General features: G+C 40.2%; 1 protein-coding gene across 18 annotated transcripts in view; it reads right to left on the reverse strand.

Moving 5' to 3' along the window:
- The window catches only part of Dock10 (dedicator of cytokinesis 10), a 257,936-nt gene that overhangs the window by 118,833 nt on the left and 120,754 nt on the right, over positions 1-18,349 (reverse strand). For all 18 annotated transcript variants that reach the window (XM_039084669.2, XM_063267006.1, XM_008767315.4 and 15 more), the window contains exon 3: positions 13,375-13,464. In XM_039084669.2, the coding sequence (XP_038940597.1) occupies positions 13,375-13,464 (90 nt within the window). The remainder of the gene's footprint in view (positions 1-13,374; positions 13,465-18,349) is intronic.

Here is an 18,349-nt window from a genome sequence, read left to right on the forward strand (position 1 = left end):
TATCATCTATCTCACATATACATCTTACGGAATGCCACAGGTGATTTCCTATGATGTAAAGAAACCTGCTATATCATTAGACAAAATCCATCATTTTGTCCAAGTGATAATGTGGCCTGGTTCTCACCACTCTGACTTAGAGTGTTACACCCATCTTTAAGCCATGGATGCTAATAACGAATGCACATTATAGACTAATTTACTTAAAAATATTTTATTTGTCATATGCTATGTGTATGGGCATTTTGTGTGCATGTATTTGAACCATGTTTGTGTGTAATGCCCATGGAGGCCAGAGGAGGACATTGGATCTCCTGAAACTTAGCTACAGTGAGAGGACTAAACTTAGAGCCAGGTGGACTCCATGACAGACTGCAAACTGACAGTTCGGGAGACTAGGTCTAAGTTTCTGTTTCCCAGAAATGAGAACCCAGGTCCAGGAGCCAGATTGAGGCAGCCAATCCAAGGACATCTTGTCATCTGGCCTGAAGTAAAAGTAGCTAGAATGAATAAGAGACACCCCCAGGATGGTCCCCAGAGCCTAACCAATTGTGGAATTAGAATGTTCAAGATAGAGTTAACCACTCAAGGTAAAAGGACACATACCCACCCCTGGAATTTCCACAACTGACAATAAAAGCTGGGCCTGCGAGCCCACAAGGGGCTTACATTCACATATGGAGAGACCTCTCCATGAGGAAAATTCAGCTGAATAAATGCTCTTTGCTTTTGCATTCTATTCAAGTTTGGGGTATCATTCTCTGGTGATCTTGTTCCCTAACAACAGTTGGTTGTTAGCTGTGGTGTGGGTGCTGGGAACTGAGCATAAGTTTACTAGAGTAGCCAGTGTGCTCTTGATGGCTGAAACATCTCTCCAGCCCCTACCTTTATTTTATGTGGCTAACAGCCTAAATCTTTATCTATATACTGCATACTTGCCTGGTGCCTTGTAGAAACCAGAAAAGGGTATCAGATCCCCTGGAATGGGATTTACAGATAGTTATGAGCTGACATGTGGGTGCTGGGAACTGAATCCAGGTCCTCGGTGATAGCAACAAGTGCTCTTAACCAATGAGACATTTCTTCAGCCTCTACATACAAGTTGTGAAAACACAACTTTATTTTTATTGTGAAAACAATAAACTTGTGTTTATTCTAACACAAGATTTTACTTTTGGGAACTATTCAATATGTATTTGATACATGATGATGATGATGATGATGGTGGTGGTGGTGGTGGTGGTGGTGGTGATGGTGGTGGTGATGGTGATGGTGGTGGTGGTGGTGGTGGTGGTGGTGGTGATGGTGGTGGTGGTGGTGGTGGTGATGGTGGTGGTGGTGGTGGTGGTGGTGGTGGTGGTGATGGTGGTGGTGGTGGTGGTGGTGATGGTGGTGGTGGTGGTGGTGGTGGTGGTGGTGGTGATGATGATGGTAGTGGTGGTGGTGATGATGATGGTAGTGGTGGTGGTGATGATGATGGTGGTGGTGGTGGTGATGATGATGGTGGTGGTGGTGGTGGTGATGGTGGTGGTGATGATGATGATGATATTCCTCTTCCTTACACTATGAACAATTACAGGAGAAGAGGCAACTCAAGGGAGAAAGGGCCTCTTTTGGCTCACAGTTGGAAAGTACACAGCTCATCAGGGTAGAGAAGGCACAGCTCGGTATGAGATTTCTTGCTTGCATTGCCACAGGTAAAGAAGCAGAGGAAGTTCTGGAAGTAGGGACTGCATACAACACTCAGTGCTCCTCACCAAGGAGCCCATTTCCTCCAGCAAGGTCTGCCTCCTAAAAATTCTCAAACATTGCCCGTAGCCGCGCTGCAACTCTTCAAACACAGGTGCCCATGTGGGGCATTTTATATCAAAACTATAACAACTGATAGCCCCTTTTAAGAGGGGGACTGAAGTAAAGAATCAAAATAATTTAGGAAAGTGGGGAGTTACAAGGGACACCCTAAAGTGGTATAAAGAAAATACTTCATTTCCCCCTTTCTCTCCCTGCTCAGAGGAGCTTAAGGGTCAATTCAAATTGTGTTATGATTTCCGAAGTAGCAATTTATGTTTGGCTATACAATTTGTCAACTGCTTCAAAGGGCTGATGATTAGATTCTGGCTACAGAGCACTCAAAAGGTAACAATGGCTTATTAGTCCCCAAAATTATTTTCCCTTCTGGCTATAGAGGTTTATTTAAAAACACGAGTAGTTTCTTGCCAGAAAAACAAATGCGACCGGAAAAGGAACCACGGCGGCTCTTCACCCTCGTGGAGTAATTCTACATTTGTAAAAAACAACCATTTTTATACTTGTGCCATGGCTATTGAATCCATGTTGAAAATGAAGCATTGTGAAATTAAGTGAAGGAAGGCAAATTACACATTGAACGGACGGCTGGGTAATTTATTGCTTATGTGAGACCTTTCAGCGGGAACAGGGAGGCTATCAGCCAGGTCAACAGCACAAGGAATTGTTCCTACAAAGCAGGACACGTGGTCACCTCACACATGGATACCACAGAAACAAAAGAAAAGGCTCGGGGAACAATGGGTCCTTCAGTTGGATCACCCACGCTGCGTGTTCCCCTAATGCACAACAATTAATTTCTGCTTGTCTAAAACCAGGTTGGACGGCTAACAAGCTTGTCAAACACTCAGCTGGGAAGTAAAAATGAGTTTAGACACCACAAACACTGGGACATACGTGAGACCTAGTTTCAGATCGTACGGAATGGTCTTATGGAATGAGTTTCAATTCTGCTTTTAAAAATATCCCATGAGGGAGGGGCTGGAGAGCTGGCTCAGTGGTTAAGAGCACTGGCTGTTCTTACAGAAGACCCAGGTTCGACTCCCAGCATACCCATGACAGCTCAGGCCTGTCTGCTGCTCCAGTTCCAGAGTTTCTGACACCCTCACACAGACATACATGTAGGTAAAACTATAATGCACATTAAAATAAAAATATCTTTAAAAAATTATATGGTATTAGTGCTATATGTGAGTATGCATATTCAATAAGCTCATTGTAATTGGAATGTCATATGAAGGGCCCGATATAAATGAAAGAAGTGAATTCCATTATTTTGAAATTGAGAGTGGTCTGAAGGGTCCCACGGTAGCTCTGCTAATTGTAAGTTAAAAGTGAGACAAATGTTGGTTTATTTTCTTAAAGTGTGCTCTATGAAAGCAATCATCTGAACTTTCACAAATAACATTTGGGCTTAGCCTAGAAATACATATTGTGATGCCTTGGCAAAATCTTCCCAGTAACTTTTTAGGATGCAAAAAATAACTTATGCTAAAACCCCTTGGCAACTGTTTTATGATTCAAACCTTCTTCTCATGTAAACACAAGACTTGGGTTATAATTCAACATGACCAGAAGATTCAGTTTCAATTCAAAATGTGAATTTATAGTATCACATTCCAAGTTTCCCAACTGGTACACATGGTTTTTGGGTTTTTTTTTCCCCACTGCTGAACATTGTATGGGAGGGGGGTTGTTCAGATGAAGAAGCCAACTTTAAATTAGAATGGCCCTTTCTTTGTATTTACTAAGACTATTGTTCTAAGATTTTAGTGAACAGAAGATTAATTTCTTCAGGTTACTAATATGAAACATGATATTTTTTTCCAATGTTTTCATCAGTACTTTTCCTGGTATATTTTATCCTGAAACCACTCAATTGTAAATGCACTTAATTTATCTTTCTTGTCTTTTGTGTGCTTAGTATTAGTAAATATGGCATTAACAGTTTGCTTTTGAACATTCTAACTTATGGTCTAGCTGTGATACAAATTGAATGCTCATGCACAGATGAGAGCAGACCAAGTGAGGAAAACTGACCTTTACTATCTCCATGGAATTTTCTATTTGATATCCTTTAATATCCCCACTAAAAATTTCAAGGCTAGAAACTAAGCCTTACTTCAAAATTATCTTTTAAAAACTATACACCAAACAAAGTCTTCCAACTTCCAAAAAACCCCTCCATCCTGGAAACAAGAACCTCATTCACTGATAAAATTATCAACCATAAAAGCCAACATACATATACAAATGAAATATTTTTATTGATCCTAACTTTGTTAGGAAAGAATATAGTTGTTTTTATCGACTGGGGTCAAATGTTTCATGCCTCTCAATGCTCTGAGGGATGTAAATGGTCTTTGTAGCCCGATGCTATAGAACGAAAGTCAGTTCTGAAGTAAGAAACACTGGCCGCTAGTCTAAGGGTCCTTCCTTTGCTGTCCAGTGTTTTCAGGGCAGGCATACACTTAATCCATTTTAGTTATGAATGCAGCCTATTCTCTCAAAGAAACTATTGAAAGACTTTCATATTTATTGATCTCACCCTCTTTAGGTACAAAACCATCTGTATTAAATACACTAAACCAAGGCACTGTGCATGAGTGGATTCATACTAATGTGCCTGGCGGTCCAAAATCAGACATAAAACTCATCATCTTATCCATGAACAAAAATAAGATCAAGTTTTCTTGAAACAAGATAAATGTTACCATTACACACATTCCTTCTAGCTAACTAAGGGGAGCAGCATGAAGCTCATCTGACATTACCTCAAGCTGACTCCAACTCTTACACCTCCCTAGGCCTTGCTCCCGGAAGCCATGTGACCTGGCTTCTAATCTGGACTTCCCACTTTTCTCCTGAACTCACCGAATGCCTTTTGACAATGTCTAGGTGGCGAGACAGGGAGGAGAGACAGAGGAAGAAAGCTCATTCTCAGCATTTTCCTCAGTATGAATTTCTTTCAGCACAGGGCTTTTTATGTTGGGGAATTTTGCCTTTTCCTCATGAATGGTACTTTGGTATGTAACTTCAAGATCAATACCTGACTCAATGAACAACTTTTACCTTCTCTCTGTGTTAAAGTATTCTGTCTGGAAAGCACAACATATTTATTGAACTTACTCCCAAGGCACTTTATAAATAAAAGTTTCATGGTAACATTTCCCACATCTCCTTGGGGTATAATGTAATACAACTATAGCCAGTGCATACCACTAAGTTCTGAAACTTTCCTTAAGGCCTTTAATGACTTCAAATTACCACATTCACTGAGCTTGTGTTTTATGTCGTAAATGTTTGCCATTCATCTTTGTTTGATTCAGAGTATTGGTTCTCAGTCTTCCTATACCACTTCTTGGTTGCCCCCAGCTCTGCCCCCATCTCTGCAGTTTATGCAAGATCCTCTTTAACAGCTCCTTAGTTGGGGACATAACTAAGAGTCCTGGCCTCTCATTCAAACCCAGAACATCCGCTGCCAACTTTCTCCTGTTTTCTGAATCTCTATCTTTCTTGTATGATCTTTCCGTCTCTGTCTCTGTCTCTGTCTCCTTCCCTTCCCTTTCTCTTCCCTTTCCTTCCCTCCTTGTCTCCCTTCGCCCTCCCTCTCTCTGCCTCCTTTCTACTACCCCCTGCCTCAGTACACTAGTTTCTTCATATTTCAAAGCCAGCACCAATCATCATTACTTTATTCTGCATCTGTTATTTAAGTTAATGCCACAGTAGTCCAAGCTGTATGTATCAGTGACCTTTGGCACATTCCTCTCTATTTCTTCCTTTTCATTCTCCAAATCCTGACAGATTCTATCTCCTAAAGGCCTTTACTTTTACCACTACGGTACTGCTATCATAGTTATTCTAAGTCTGCATAAGCACCGTCCTGGGATATTAGTAGCCTCATGTCTGTCCAACTTTTCTTCAGGCTTTGACACCACCCTCAGCAACCAGTCTATCCTTGCGTGTGTTTTCGTTATGTTTCTTGCTATGTGAACCTGGCCTTGCTTCTTTGTCTCAGTAAAACCCAGGGGGGTTGCTCATTAGATTGAAGGGTAACTCTGAACACAGGTGTGTGACTCTTTTCCTGGTGCTGTACTCTTCAGGAGCAAGGATTGGGAAACATCTGCTTAGTGATGTGGTGCGTGCTAAATAATTAATCCAGTCCAGCCCCACAGTCAGTGGTTGATACCTTTCATTACCTCCACACTAGCGTAACTACGCCAGGACCCACAATCACAGCACAGCACTGGGGAAGAAACTTCCTATTTAAAGAATTTGGCACTTCACAAAGTTGCCATAATTAACTCCAATCAACTAAATTGGGGGCAGTAGCAGTAACAACATGTTTATGCTCCTGGACCCAAATTTACTTTCAGGGAAACTAAAAAATAGCCTATTAATTGGTCACAGGATTGAGAGGTGGTATTTAACGGCTGAAAAGGTGTTTCTTTGGCCTCCCTGGCCATTATTGTTGACCTGAACCATGAAGTTGGCCCTGCTTATTCTGACAATTTGCTTGATGAGGAAGAGTCCACAGAACTGCTTTCTCAGATGCTTGTGTGGGAGTTGTATCCTAGTAATGAGCCACCTATGGCCAAAAGCAGACATTTTGATCTTACCAATAAGAATCAACAGTAGAGATTTGGTTCAGAGAAGAAATTACCACTTTCTTGCTTTTGGAGGTTCAATCTCCTCCTTTGTATCATTAGCAGATGCTCCAAAGACAAGCATGCATGTTGGGTTTACTGGATAGCTGCTTCTATTTTAATTGAAATATATTGGGTCCTTAGTTCAGGGTGATTTCTTTGTATCAGCTCAAGGCCAGCATTTATCAAATGTGTTTCTCAAAATAGTAGGAGAAAACAGATTGCTTGATCCATGGTCAAATAAATCTGGAAAATAGTCTATAATGTATTTGCTTCTAAAATGGTTTGAATGGATGTCTACTAATGAAAGTGAATCCTCTCCCCACCCTACTCTGTGTGTTTGTGTGTGTGTGTGTGTGTGTGTGTGTGTGTGTGTTTAGTACTTGCAAATACTTTGAACTGTGTTTCTGCAAAATATTCTGCTAGTATGGAATTAATTGTGTCTTAATTCAAAGTATGAGATCTTTTGAGCTTTTAGTATACATTTTCTATAGCTTCTTAAAGTTTCCTTCCCTTAAATATAACATATATTATATTTATATATATTTATATTTTTTATATATATTTTAAATATATTTATATATATTTCTCTTCAATCATTAGCTCTATTTTCCTTCTCTTCCTGGAGAACTCTACTATTTCTAGTTTGGAATCCCTACATAAAATATGAACTTTCCATGGTAACTCTTTACTGTCTACATAAAGATGGATATAAGGCCTGTGAGCATCTGTGTACCAGCCTAGCCAGAGGCGTAAAGGAATTTGCTTCTATTTTTAAGTATTGTTTCCATAGCACTTAGTCCCTGAGTATCTTATTCTAGGACAAAAGGAAGACCTATATTCATGACTTTATTATTTTCTCCTCATGATGTGTTAATTTTGCTCTATAGAGAAGTTGGGTTCCATTAACCAAACGGGCTTTGTTTTCAACGCAACTTGAAGGCTTAGTCCTTGGCTGGTGTCTCCCCCACCTGCTCATCTGCTCCCAGGGCCTGTTTTCTTGTGAGCCCTCGTGTTGTTCACTCTGCTGCCTTCATTTTCTTTTGTTAAGAGAGAGTAAACCAGCAGCTTAGTTTTAATTAGTGAACTCAGTTTCATATTACCCCTTTGTGCATATTTAAACAAAAACTTTCCTATAGAAGTTTTGCTCGGGAACCCTGAATTCTATATATAGACTCTTTTATTGCTCTGGTCCCCAGTGGGAGTGGTGCCTGCATTTCCCCAGGAGCATTGATTTTCTTTATTTTTAATGGTTATAGAAAGGTGCATAAAGTACTTCGGAGAATAAAGACAATCTTTCCAAGCCATTGTTTCCCCACACTTTTGCTAGTTTTATTTTCAGGATCACCCCCACTAGGACAATGGTCCTATAGAAGATGGAGAAACTGAGGCAGAAATACTAATGGCATGCCAAAATAAATGACTTGTTTCTCTGTTACCAGTGGAAATAGCAAGTGTAGGCTTTAAAGAAATTGATGTCCAGAGTCAGAGTGAGCTGAGGTTAGATTGCCACACTCTGTGCACATAGGCAGGTTAACTATGTGAGGCTTGTGGATGAGGCTGTAAAACCAGGCTGCCTGTGTTGCAGGATGCTGAACTGGGGTCCTGAATGCACATTGTTGCTGAAATGTGGCTGGGTGTTTTCATAACTGGCAACATTGTAGATATGAAATGAGCCTATACTTTTGTGTGGGAAATACCTGAGCTTCCTCTACTAGTCAGGGAGGAAAATCACTAGGCAAAAAAAGGGAAACAGGGTTCATTTTACTTAATTCCCTTTAAAAGTATGAAGTCATTCCAGACTAAAGAAAAGAATGTCCACTGCCTTTGAGGAAAGGCTGTGAACTGTCAGTGTAGAGTAATGTGAGAGAAAATTCAAGATTTTTTACTGAGCCAGATGTATTGAAACTAGATTCTTTCCAATTTGTTGCCTAGCAACCACGACATTTGTCCTTGCCACCACATGGAGTCACTGGGCAATTTGATACAGGCTGGAACAAGAAGGAAGCCCAGTACAGCATTCTGCAAAAACCCTGCAAATGTCTGAGTTCACTTTAGTGCTAGGTTTATTTATCTGGTTTGAGAAACTCTAGCAGTGTTCCTACTGTGCAGTCTAATAACTATATGTACCGGGATAGCCTGGGCAGAGGCTGCAGCATGGTCGTTAGGATAGATTTCTTCCAGCGGACACTAGGGTAAAGCTTCACATTGGCTGTGAGCGTTGTCAATCAAAAGTCCAGGGTCTCCTGCTCATTGGCTTGGGGTTAGATACTGAATAAATTCTTGCCTGTACGGTACTGCCTGCATAAGTTTCTTAATCTTTCTCTGACATGGTTTCCACATCTTTAAAAGAGGATGCTTTGCTGTAACATTTGTTCGTAATTATTGTAAGTGAATGGTTTAGATGATTACCTGGCACCAAGCAAGTAGGCGGTAATGATTGGCTGCTATTAGTATTTGGGGTTAAGGCTCTTCTTTCAGAACAATTCTCTTGGTGGTGGTGGTAGTGGTGGTGGTAGTGTGTGTGTGTGTGTGTGTGTGTGTGTGTGTGTGTGTGTGTGTGTCTCGCATGCATTTCTCCATATTAAAGCAGTTCTCTGTAAACCCTTTTCCTTTTATCTGCCCCCTGCCAGCCTGGCTATTGCCATTGCACTACCACCTGGGGATATTTGTAAGTAGGATTTTCCTGCTTCCTAGACTGGAAAGCACAGGTTCTGCTTCTCCATCTTTCAAACCAAGCATAATCCAGGGCCTTTTGGGCTGTGGATGATACAGAACCTTAACAGAAAATAAAATGATTTCTTTCCTCCTTTGTTTCCCTTCTTTGGAGGAATTCTTCCTTTGAGAGATAGGAAACTGGGAGTAGAAGAGAAAGAAGTCTGCAAATGGTTGAAAGGCAATCAGTGCTGTTTTGTACACAAGCAATAAAATCACTTTGAGTAAATTAAGAAAAAAGAAAGGCAATCAAAGTGGAACAAAAGCAAAGGGATGAACTAACAAAAGAAGCAAATTTTGCTAGTCCTCCTGTAGCAACAGTGACTTTCTCAGAGAACTGCAGAGTGAAGGACATGGGAAACTGTAGAACAGTGGTCTGGAAACAATGAACTGCAGACCACGAGGAGCCCACTCACCTGAGAGGCCTCCTGCACTGAACACATGTGGTTTCTATGTGACAACATTAATTTTTGAGACATGACATTATTTAAGATCAGTGGAGGAGGGTTTGAATTGGGCAGCATTTAAAAAAAGTTTGAATTCATTACTCAGAAAGTGTTTTCAATTGACAAATTCACTTTCATATATCTTTGCCCTATAAGACTTAATCTTGCTTAATCTTGTATGCTTATGCACAGATTTATGAGTTTTATGTCATTAGTAATATCAAACTTTGCAAATCTGTGACTAGTTTTTTTATCTCATAACAATGTATCATAGATATTCAGATATTTAAATACATTTATATCTATACATATATAGAAATACAAACACACACACACACACACACACTTGATTTTTGAGACAGAGTTTTTCTGTGTAACCTTGGCTATCCTGGAAATCCCTTTGTAGACAAGACTAGTCTCAAATTCAGAGATCCACCTGCCTCTGCTTCCTGAGTGCTGGAATTAAATATCACCATTCATGGCTTGAAAATACATATGTTTTGTATAGACAGACATACCAATACAAAATAGAGATATGCTAATGAAGTGTTTTAAACAGAATCCCTATTGATATTTAAAAGTTTCCAAATCAGCAGTACACATGCTTGCGATATCTGCATATATTTATGCTTGTATACACACACATGCGCATACACACACGCACATACGCACACACACATACACACGCACACACACATACACACGCACACACACATACACACACACTCATATACACATACACACACACACACACACACACACACACATATATGATGCTTTAAGGTTACTTGTGGATCACCCTTCAAAAGCTTTGAACCATATGGTGATGGCATCTCCCCTTTACTGTTACCATAATAACACATTTTCATCTTAATTTTTTGTACTTCAGCAATTACATGAAAAATTTGCTTCAGTTTGTGTTTGCAAGGCCACACATACATGGGACAAAGACCTGGTGCTTGGCTAACTGTATTTACCTACCTACGGCTATCATTAGGATGCATTCCCTTGGGCTGTCTTTTTCATATTAGAATCTACAGAGTTCTGGATATGGGAGAAATGGTTTAGTGGTTAAAAGCACTAAGTGCTCCTTCAGGGGACCCATGTTTGGTTCCTAGCACCCAGGACTGTGCATAAAATTCAAGTTCTATGGGATCTGTTGTCCTGTTTCCATAGCTACCTGCATATACAGGGAGCACATCAACTCACATAGGCACACACACATATAAACTAAAAAATACATCTTTAAAAATTTGACTGTTAGGAATTTATATGCATCCTGCATATAAATGAAAATATAGAGAGTTGTAGGTGATGGCTTTTTTTTTTTAGGATATTATTTGTCATACTGAAATTTAAACATTTACAGAGTTAAATTTGTCAGTCTTCCTTGTTTCCATTTTAAATGTTTTCCTACCCTTCTGCAACTTTTTTTTGTTTTTCTCTAATTTAAATGTTTATTCATGTAGAATTTCTTTCTTAGGGAGTAAGAGAAAAAGACCTTCCAATATATTCCTCAATACTGGACAGTGAAGTCTTTGTTGAGCACCCTTCTGTGGGGACTCTGGGCGCAGTCTTTCTAGTTAATCACCTGCCCTAGACACCGACATAGAAAAAGTGCAGTTTATTCACTTTTTTGACTTGATATAGTTTTTTTTTTAGTTTATGAAAACTTATTTAATTCATTGAGATAGCAGATCAACCTTAATTTTGATCACTACCCAAAACCTAAAAATACAAGTTGATCTCCCCGGTAGTTAGTTTTGGAGCTCAATTGCTCCTAGGCAATGGCCAGCCACACAAACATAGATAAGTGAACCACAGGCATGGAAAACACGGACAGATGGGCAGATCTGACTTAACACTCTAGGATCTTCGCAGCCACCAGCACTGCAGGTACAATTTCAGCCCAGGTGGGGATCTGGGATTCTTGGGAGCTGTTAGCACGTGAACCTTGTAGGTAAAAATGCACGCATCCTTTGCTCACGTGTGTGGTAAGAACTCTCTAAAGCTGACCTCGCTCGTTTTACTCTCAGCACTGGCTTTTATGTGGCTGTGGGCGGAACACATTCTTTGCTGTTCAGTGACTTCATTATCATCCAGTGGTATCAATGGAGTCACACGAGGTTTCTTCTCCATTCACTGTGTCCTTGTAAAATTATACATTTGTTCCCTAGAAGTTTTAGTAGTATCCTGTCCATCTTTTAGCCACTATTGTTGTACCCCCAAAATATTTTTTTTAGAGGTAGATTTTTCTGTAATGCCAACAGAGTAAGGTAAAATCTAGAAATGAATTTTACTCGTGTTTATAGATGCAAAATGTACTCCTGTATAAGGTGCAAAGTGTACTCATGTCTATAGATGCAAAATCTTGTAATAAAACAGCAGAAGGGAATCTAACAGCTGATTAGGGCAATAGCACAAGAGAGACAAGAAATTTCACATCAGAAATTCAAGTAAGCATGCAAAGAATTCATGAGCTCTGCTTCAGTGCTGGGCTATATCAGATGAGCATTATGTCAATTGATTAGGTCTTCTGGTGAAAGGGAACCATGCAGAAGCATTAAAAGGCAATTATGCAGTATCAGAAAACAACATAAACGCTGGTATTTTATAGAATGAAAAAGGTAATAAAGGCGTCCCCCCCCTAAAATCAAAATAAATCGGACAACAGAACATTCAATATTAACATTGTTATTCAACATTAATTTGAGGGATATTACATTATACAATAAGACAAAAAATTAAGGATGTAATACACTTATTTGAAAAGCAGAAAAAAATCTAATCATTTGAAAATGATGTAACTATGAATCTAAAAATAAAATAATCAGACATTATTTGATGAATTTCTTATTTGTATTGAAATCAACAGCTTAAAAGACGTTAAATATATTAACAATTAGCAGTAAGAAAGGAAGTGTTCTTCAAAGATTCTACTCTCTTTTACTGAAAAACCCACTAGGCATCAGGGACTAAATCCAGTACCCAAATCTTGGGTCTTTATGAAGAACGTGCAGTTTACCATGGAGGACATACAAGATGACCTGGTTAAACAGTCTAACTCATTAATTAGCTATCATAAAAGTTTATTAGAATCCTCAGGACTCTAATCAGGACATGCCACTTCCTTAAATTAAAGAGGACATTCAGACCCTCCGTTTATCAGCTAAACTGTGTTATTCTATTTTCTAACCCACTACTGGGTGTAAAGCGGGGGCTGGCTTTATCCTGTGAAGTCCTACTGCTCAACTGCTGTGTGTAGCCTGGTCTGGTTAGAAGATGAAGAGGCTGTTCCACCAACTGAATTCCCATCAGTCCGTCAAGTTGCCCAGAGAAATTTGTCATCACCTCTATTCATAGCAGTCAAGAGAACTATATTTCTAAACACATATTCTACAATCCATCCTTCTCAAGTTTGGTCTTCTTCGTTTTACACACGTTGTCTGAAGTGGTCAAACCAAATCAAATCTTTCGATTAACATCCTCAAACACTTCTCAGTGTGGACGTTTAAAGAAACGAACAAAGGAGAGAGAATCCTAAAACGTAACCATTACCACATAATCAAAAATGGCTACAAAAAGATGGAGGGCCGCCGGGAGGGTTAAAGACATTGTGATTGAGAGAATCCGTAAAATTCTCGTTTGCAGATGAGCACGTGTAGGATAGTAGTATTAAGTAAGTTAAGATTGCCTGCTGTGGTGGCTGGGGGTGGGAGCAAACGTTTTCAGAGAGCAGTGAATGAAAACACCACATTTACCTCTTTCACCAGCAAACTTTCTGCCCTGTGCTCTGCTTCTTCTGGTACCGTGGAATATAGTGTTCGGATATCCCAAGAAACCGTGGCTGTCTGGGAGGAACAATGAAAAGAAATTAAGCCCTCCATCTTGAGAGCGCGGAGTGAATCACTACACCATAAACACCAGATCACGTTGTCATAGAGCTGGGCAGAGAGGCTTCCCCCACCCTTACTGCTTTAATCCCTGTAAAACTACAACAAGCCAAACAGCCTCAAAAACACAACTACGAGAATCCCCCTAGTTACTGCTTCATCTGCTCGAGTCAAAAGCTTTAAGATGAGTTTTATTACTGAGAGGGAACAAATGGAAACATCTGTGTTTGTGACTTGTTTCTGTTGGAATCTTTTGTTACTGGGCCTGCTGGTCATGCTAAGATAAATGTGAAATGAGTTTCAAAAACTTACAAAATCCTAGTGTAAATAGTAACATGCTAACTTTGCCCCTTTTAGGAAGAGTGTGTGTGTGTGTGTGTGTGTGTGTGTGTGTGTGTGTGTGGTATGTATACACACAGATGAGAAGTACAATAAATTTGGATTTTGAAAAAACAGGTCAAGTTTTCAATGTTATTTTCTGTTGAAATAATCAAGGGATTTTTCACAGATTCAAACGAATAGCTACTTAATAACATTCTATTAAATAGGTTCCCATAAACCAGTATGTAAAGTACATCTTGACACATTTAGAGTAGAATTTCAAAGGCTGTGTTCACTTGCTTTGTCTTCTGCTTTTGGTTTATACGTTTCCTAGTGATTGCATCACGGCCATGGGCTTCCTTCAGTCTGTACACTCTGATGGTTATGTGGCAAAGGACTGACGGTCCCACTCATGGTACCAACCACCGAGAGTTTTTATACCACACACATTCCCCCAAACACAAATGATTCCGAAGAGTTTCTGAGATGCAAACTATAGTTTATTTAAACTGGTCCTGAGGAAGGCATGCTTCTGGATTAGTGGTTGAAACAGGTACGAATCTCAAACCCCACTGTTGGTTTAGGAAAAATGGCTACACGAGGGGTCTTGGAGTTTTGTCTTCTGATTTCATGGGTGCTGCAGCCAGCTCGGCCAGCAATAGCTGTGTTGTGCGGATCATTCCTGATCTTAGACTTGGGATTTTCTCTGAATGTTCCCTTCAGCCCTAGTGCTAGTCCCATGTGAGAAAATAGTTTGTTGTCACTGCCATAACCTTCATGTTCAATAGAGCGCTTAGCTGGCTCTCTGTTGAATTTTCCGAGTGGATGTATGTAGTTTGTGTTCAGGGTAAGGACATGTGAATGTAGAGGAGAGCATTAGAGTTTCTCCTATGTGTGGGTGTGGCCAGTGGCTCAGTGGGTGCATGTGATTAGTGTAACACATGAGTGTGTCTATACAGTGAGTGCAGGTGTGCGGTTGTGGTTGTGCATAAGGGTGTGTTATTAGTGTGTGTACAGATACCGTAGGTATGCATGCTGTTCATGGGTGTATGTGTGTGCACCTGTATATGTCAACCTGTGCATTCCTGTGCACGTGTGAATGCATATGATACATGGAAGTGTCTTTGGGCGTATGTACACACTCATGCATGTAAGAAGCATGGGTTTCACCATGTGAAAGAGGAAGAATGTCATGTGAATCTAAGATCAGAGGATTAAAATAACAGGGAAAAAAGTGTTCCTGGCACTCCATTCAGTGAAAGTAATGCTCAGCTTGAAGTATAGCTCCAGGGCAAGCTCACCAAACTTCAGGACATCTTGGCTCCTATAGGAAAGAGGATGCTACAGCTGGACTGCCAATGTAAGCCTAGTATGGACAAAGAGAGCAAGTGTAGATCTTGTGGATGAAGCAGAAGTTTGCAGACAGACCAGGAAGTGGTTATTTCTGTGTAGAGTGCAGTGAAGTCAGGTTATCAATATCTGGACTCCTTTTGTTTCTAATTCCTTGTCTATTTCCACCTTCAAGTGGCTGCTTTGTTGTTAGTCTCTCTGTGAATACTAAGAACTCTGTCTAGACTGAGCCTTGAGGATTCTTATTTAGATGTCAGTGGTCCAGGAATGACTTTGGAAATACAGTTCACAGATACACAGGGCTACTTGCTTTGTTTTTAGAAAGTATTACAAATTAAGGTGACAAGTTTGTTTTCTATAACATAAAAAAAACCATATGTTCATATTGTTAAACAAAAGAAGGGTGTCAATATTTTTCCTTATTTCCAAAAATGATGACATTAGTTCCTTATTTTTATTTTCACTTATTAAATTACAGCTGTTCTAAAATATTCCTTAGGCCTGATGGGAAGTAGAGTATCATGATTCCAAACAAGGCTCAGAGTGACACCACAAACTTATTGTCCTCTTAGGATCACTACTTGGCTGTAAGAGTGAGTTACCTAACTGGTAACACAGTTTCAAGAGCTGGGTTCAGTATATAAGGATGTGCACTCACATGGCTATTTTGCTAGTGACCTAACAAAACAAAGCTAGACAAATACATAAGTTAATATCCATGTACAACACATGAGGCTAGAAATCACTCGTGTAGAGCAGGGAAACCCACCTCATTGTATGTACAGTGCTTGAAGGATCCCTGGTGCTCTATAGTCAGAAATGATAATGGTCCTGTATTAAATAAGACCACTGGAGTTGAGTCTTGCTCATGAAACACTGTGATAAATCCAGGACATTGTTTGCAACTTTTGTGTATGGCAAATACCTTGTACAACACAAATATGGCTTGACAATGGGGACGTGCATATGCATGTGTGTGCACACTGTAACATGCTAAGTCTCTCAGTATAGCACTGGAACATTTGTCTGAAACAACTACAAGGCCTCCATGAGGTTAAAACTCTCAAAACGTTGGTTCCTTTCCACTTATTTTATATTTGTTTAGAGTGCTTTTTGTTAGAGCACAAGGAACTTGCTCGAAATAGAAGGATAAAGAGTCCTACTTGTTAAGGGTATTAATACATTTAAAAAGAATTTCCTTTCTGAGAAGTCTGTGCTTTTAGACCGCTACAAATTGTCTTGGCCACAACAGACTTCCTGTTCTCTTTACCAAAGCCCTGTTCCACAATTGGTATAGTTCAGTAGCAAGGAACAGATCTCAGACAGCACTGGCACTCGGCCGAGCTCCTCATCTGGTGGCAAGAGTTTTATAAGGGCTGTATTATTGTTAGGCACTTGGAAAGGAAAGCTCCTTTGAACTGATGGCCTCAAGCCTGTGTTTGCAGTTTTAGGCCCACAGTATTCAGTGTCTTTGACTGTAGCCCTGGTGACTTTCTAGTTCCTTCTATGCTGCACCGAGTAGTCTTTGTGGTTTTGTTGCAGCAGCCGGATTAGACTTCAGCCTGAGTGCACAGAGGCCATTTCTTAGTTGATTAAATGCCACTGCTAAAGTCTGGGGTGGATTGTTTTACTATTGCAGGGCTGAGAAGGGTTCCTATGTCAGTCCCTATAGTAGGTCGCAGCTGTTTAAAGCAAGGACAGAAAAGATGGCCAGTTAAGGAAATCCATAAGTCCTAACAGATGTGAGCAGCTCCACAGTGAACAAGTAGCTCATGCTTAAGATCTGTCCTGGCTTAATTGTGACCTGAAAAGGAAAGGCCACATTGTTTAGGAGGTTAAGGCATCAATGTTGAGAGTTATTGGAGAAGACACATTTACCACATATACTTGCTTTAGCAATGCTTTTTACCACATTCAGAAAGTAACACCACGATTGTGGTTTTTTTCTCATTTATTGCTAACTATGTGAAAAATGTCTTTTTAATAACTTCACTGTGCTTTACAGGGAGTGTCTTCTAGTTCTGACAAAACCATAGAAGATAGGTTGCATAAACTGTGAGGAACCATCCATAAGTAGTGCAGTCGTGATCCAGCAAGGTGCAGCGTGACAACTTAGTCATTACCGTACTTAAGTCAGTCAGTAAGGGTCCAGGTCTTTTACCCTCAGACCAGCGAAGCACTGACGAAGCTCTTTCACCTTTTGCTGTGATTCAACTTCTAGACCAGTGCTGTGACCCTTTGATACAGTTCCTCATGTTGCGGTTGCCTCTAGTCATAAAATTATTTTGTTGCTGCTTCATAACTGCTTCTTTTTTTGCCACTGTTAGTAATCACAATGTAAATATCTGTTATGCAGGATAGAGAGCCACTGTTCTAGACTCAAGGGGCATCTTCCACTCCCTAGGGAAGTAAGGATGAAACATTCTTTTCTTTAACAATGACTTTTACTTGAGTTACTGCAGACTTACTGGAGTATCTACAATAATCTGATGCTTGTATAGCACGGTCAGATTTGGGTAGTTGCCATTTCTGTCTTTTTGAGCATTTTTTTTTTTTTTGAGAATCGCACGATTGCACATTCTGCCTAAGGAAAGATGTGAGCAGGGACAGAAACAAGCATTTCGTCAGCATACAGGCATGTGGGGCACCAGCAGGCTCCCTTGATCAGTTAGATCCAGGGCTTCCAGCTAAGCCCATCATACGGGAATCTGAGGAAGAAGCATGCTGGCTGTGATGGCCTCAGAAGAGCCCTGTGCTGACACAGTAGCCTGCCGACCCTGGCTGACTATCTGTGCCTTTTCCTACAGTGCAGTCCACACCCCCTTTTCCATACTGGTGTGGGGCTTATGGAGGCTCTTTGTATTTCTCTATCTCCATTCAAGAAATCCTTAACCTATGCTCTGTAGATTTCAGATTTCAAATAGGTACCAGTTCCTTTAAAAAAACCCACAAAACAAACAAACAAACAAACAAACAAACAAACAAACGAGAGCTAACTATGGTTCACCCAAAGCTCATCTCTTTCTTAAATGCTAAAATTTATTGTGTCATACAGAAAGGTAAGACATCGGACATTTTAAATCCCAAGACCACACAGTTGATTGATTAATCCATTCATTTTAAATGAGTGTTCTTAGTGTGTATAAGCAGGTGTGTGGGTTAATCTGGACCA

The sequence above is a fragment of the Rattus norvegicus genome, chromosome 9 (genome assembly GCF_036323735.1).
Source record: "Rattus norvegicus strain BN/NHsdMcwi chromosome 9, GRCr8, whole genome shotgun sequence".
NCBI lineage: Eukaryota > Metazoa > Chordata > Mammalia > Rodentia > Muridae > Rattus > Rattus norvegicus.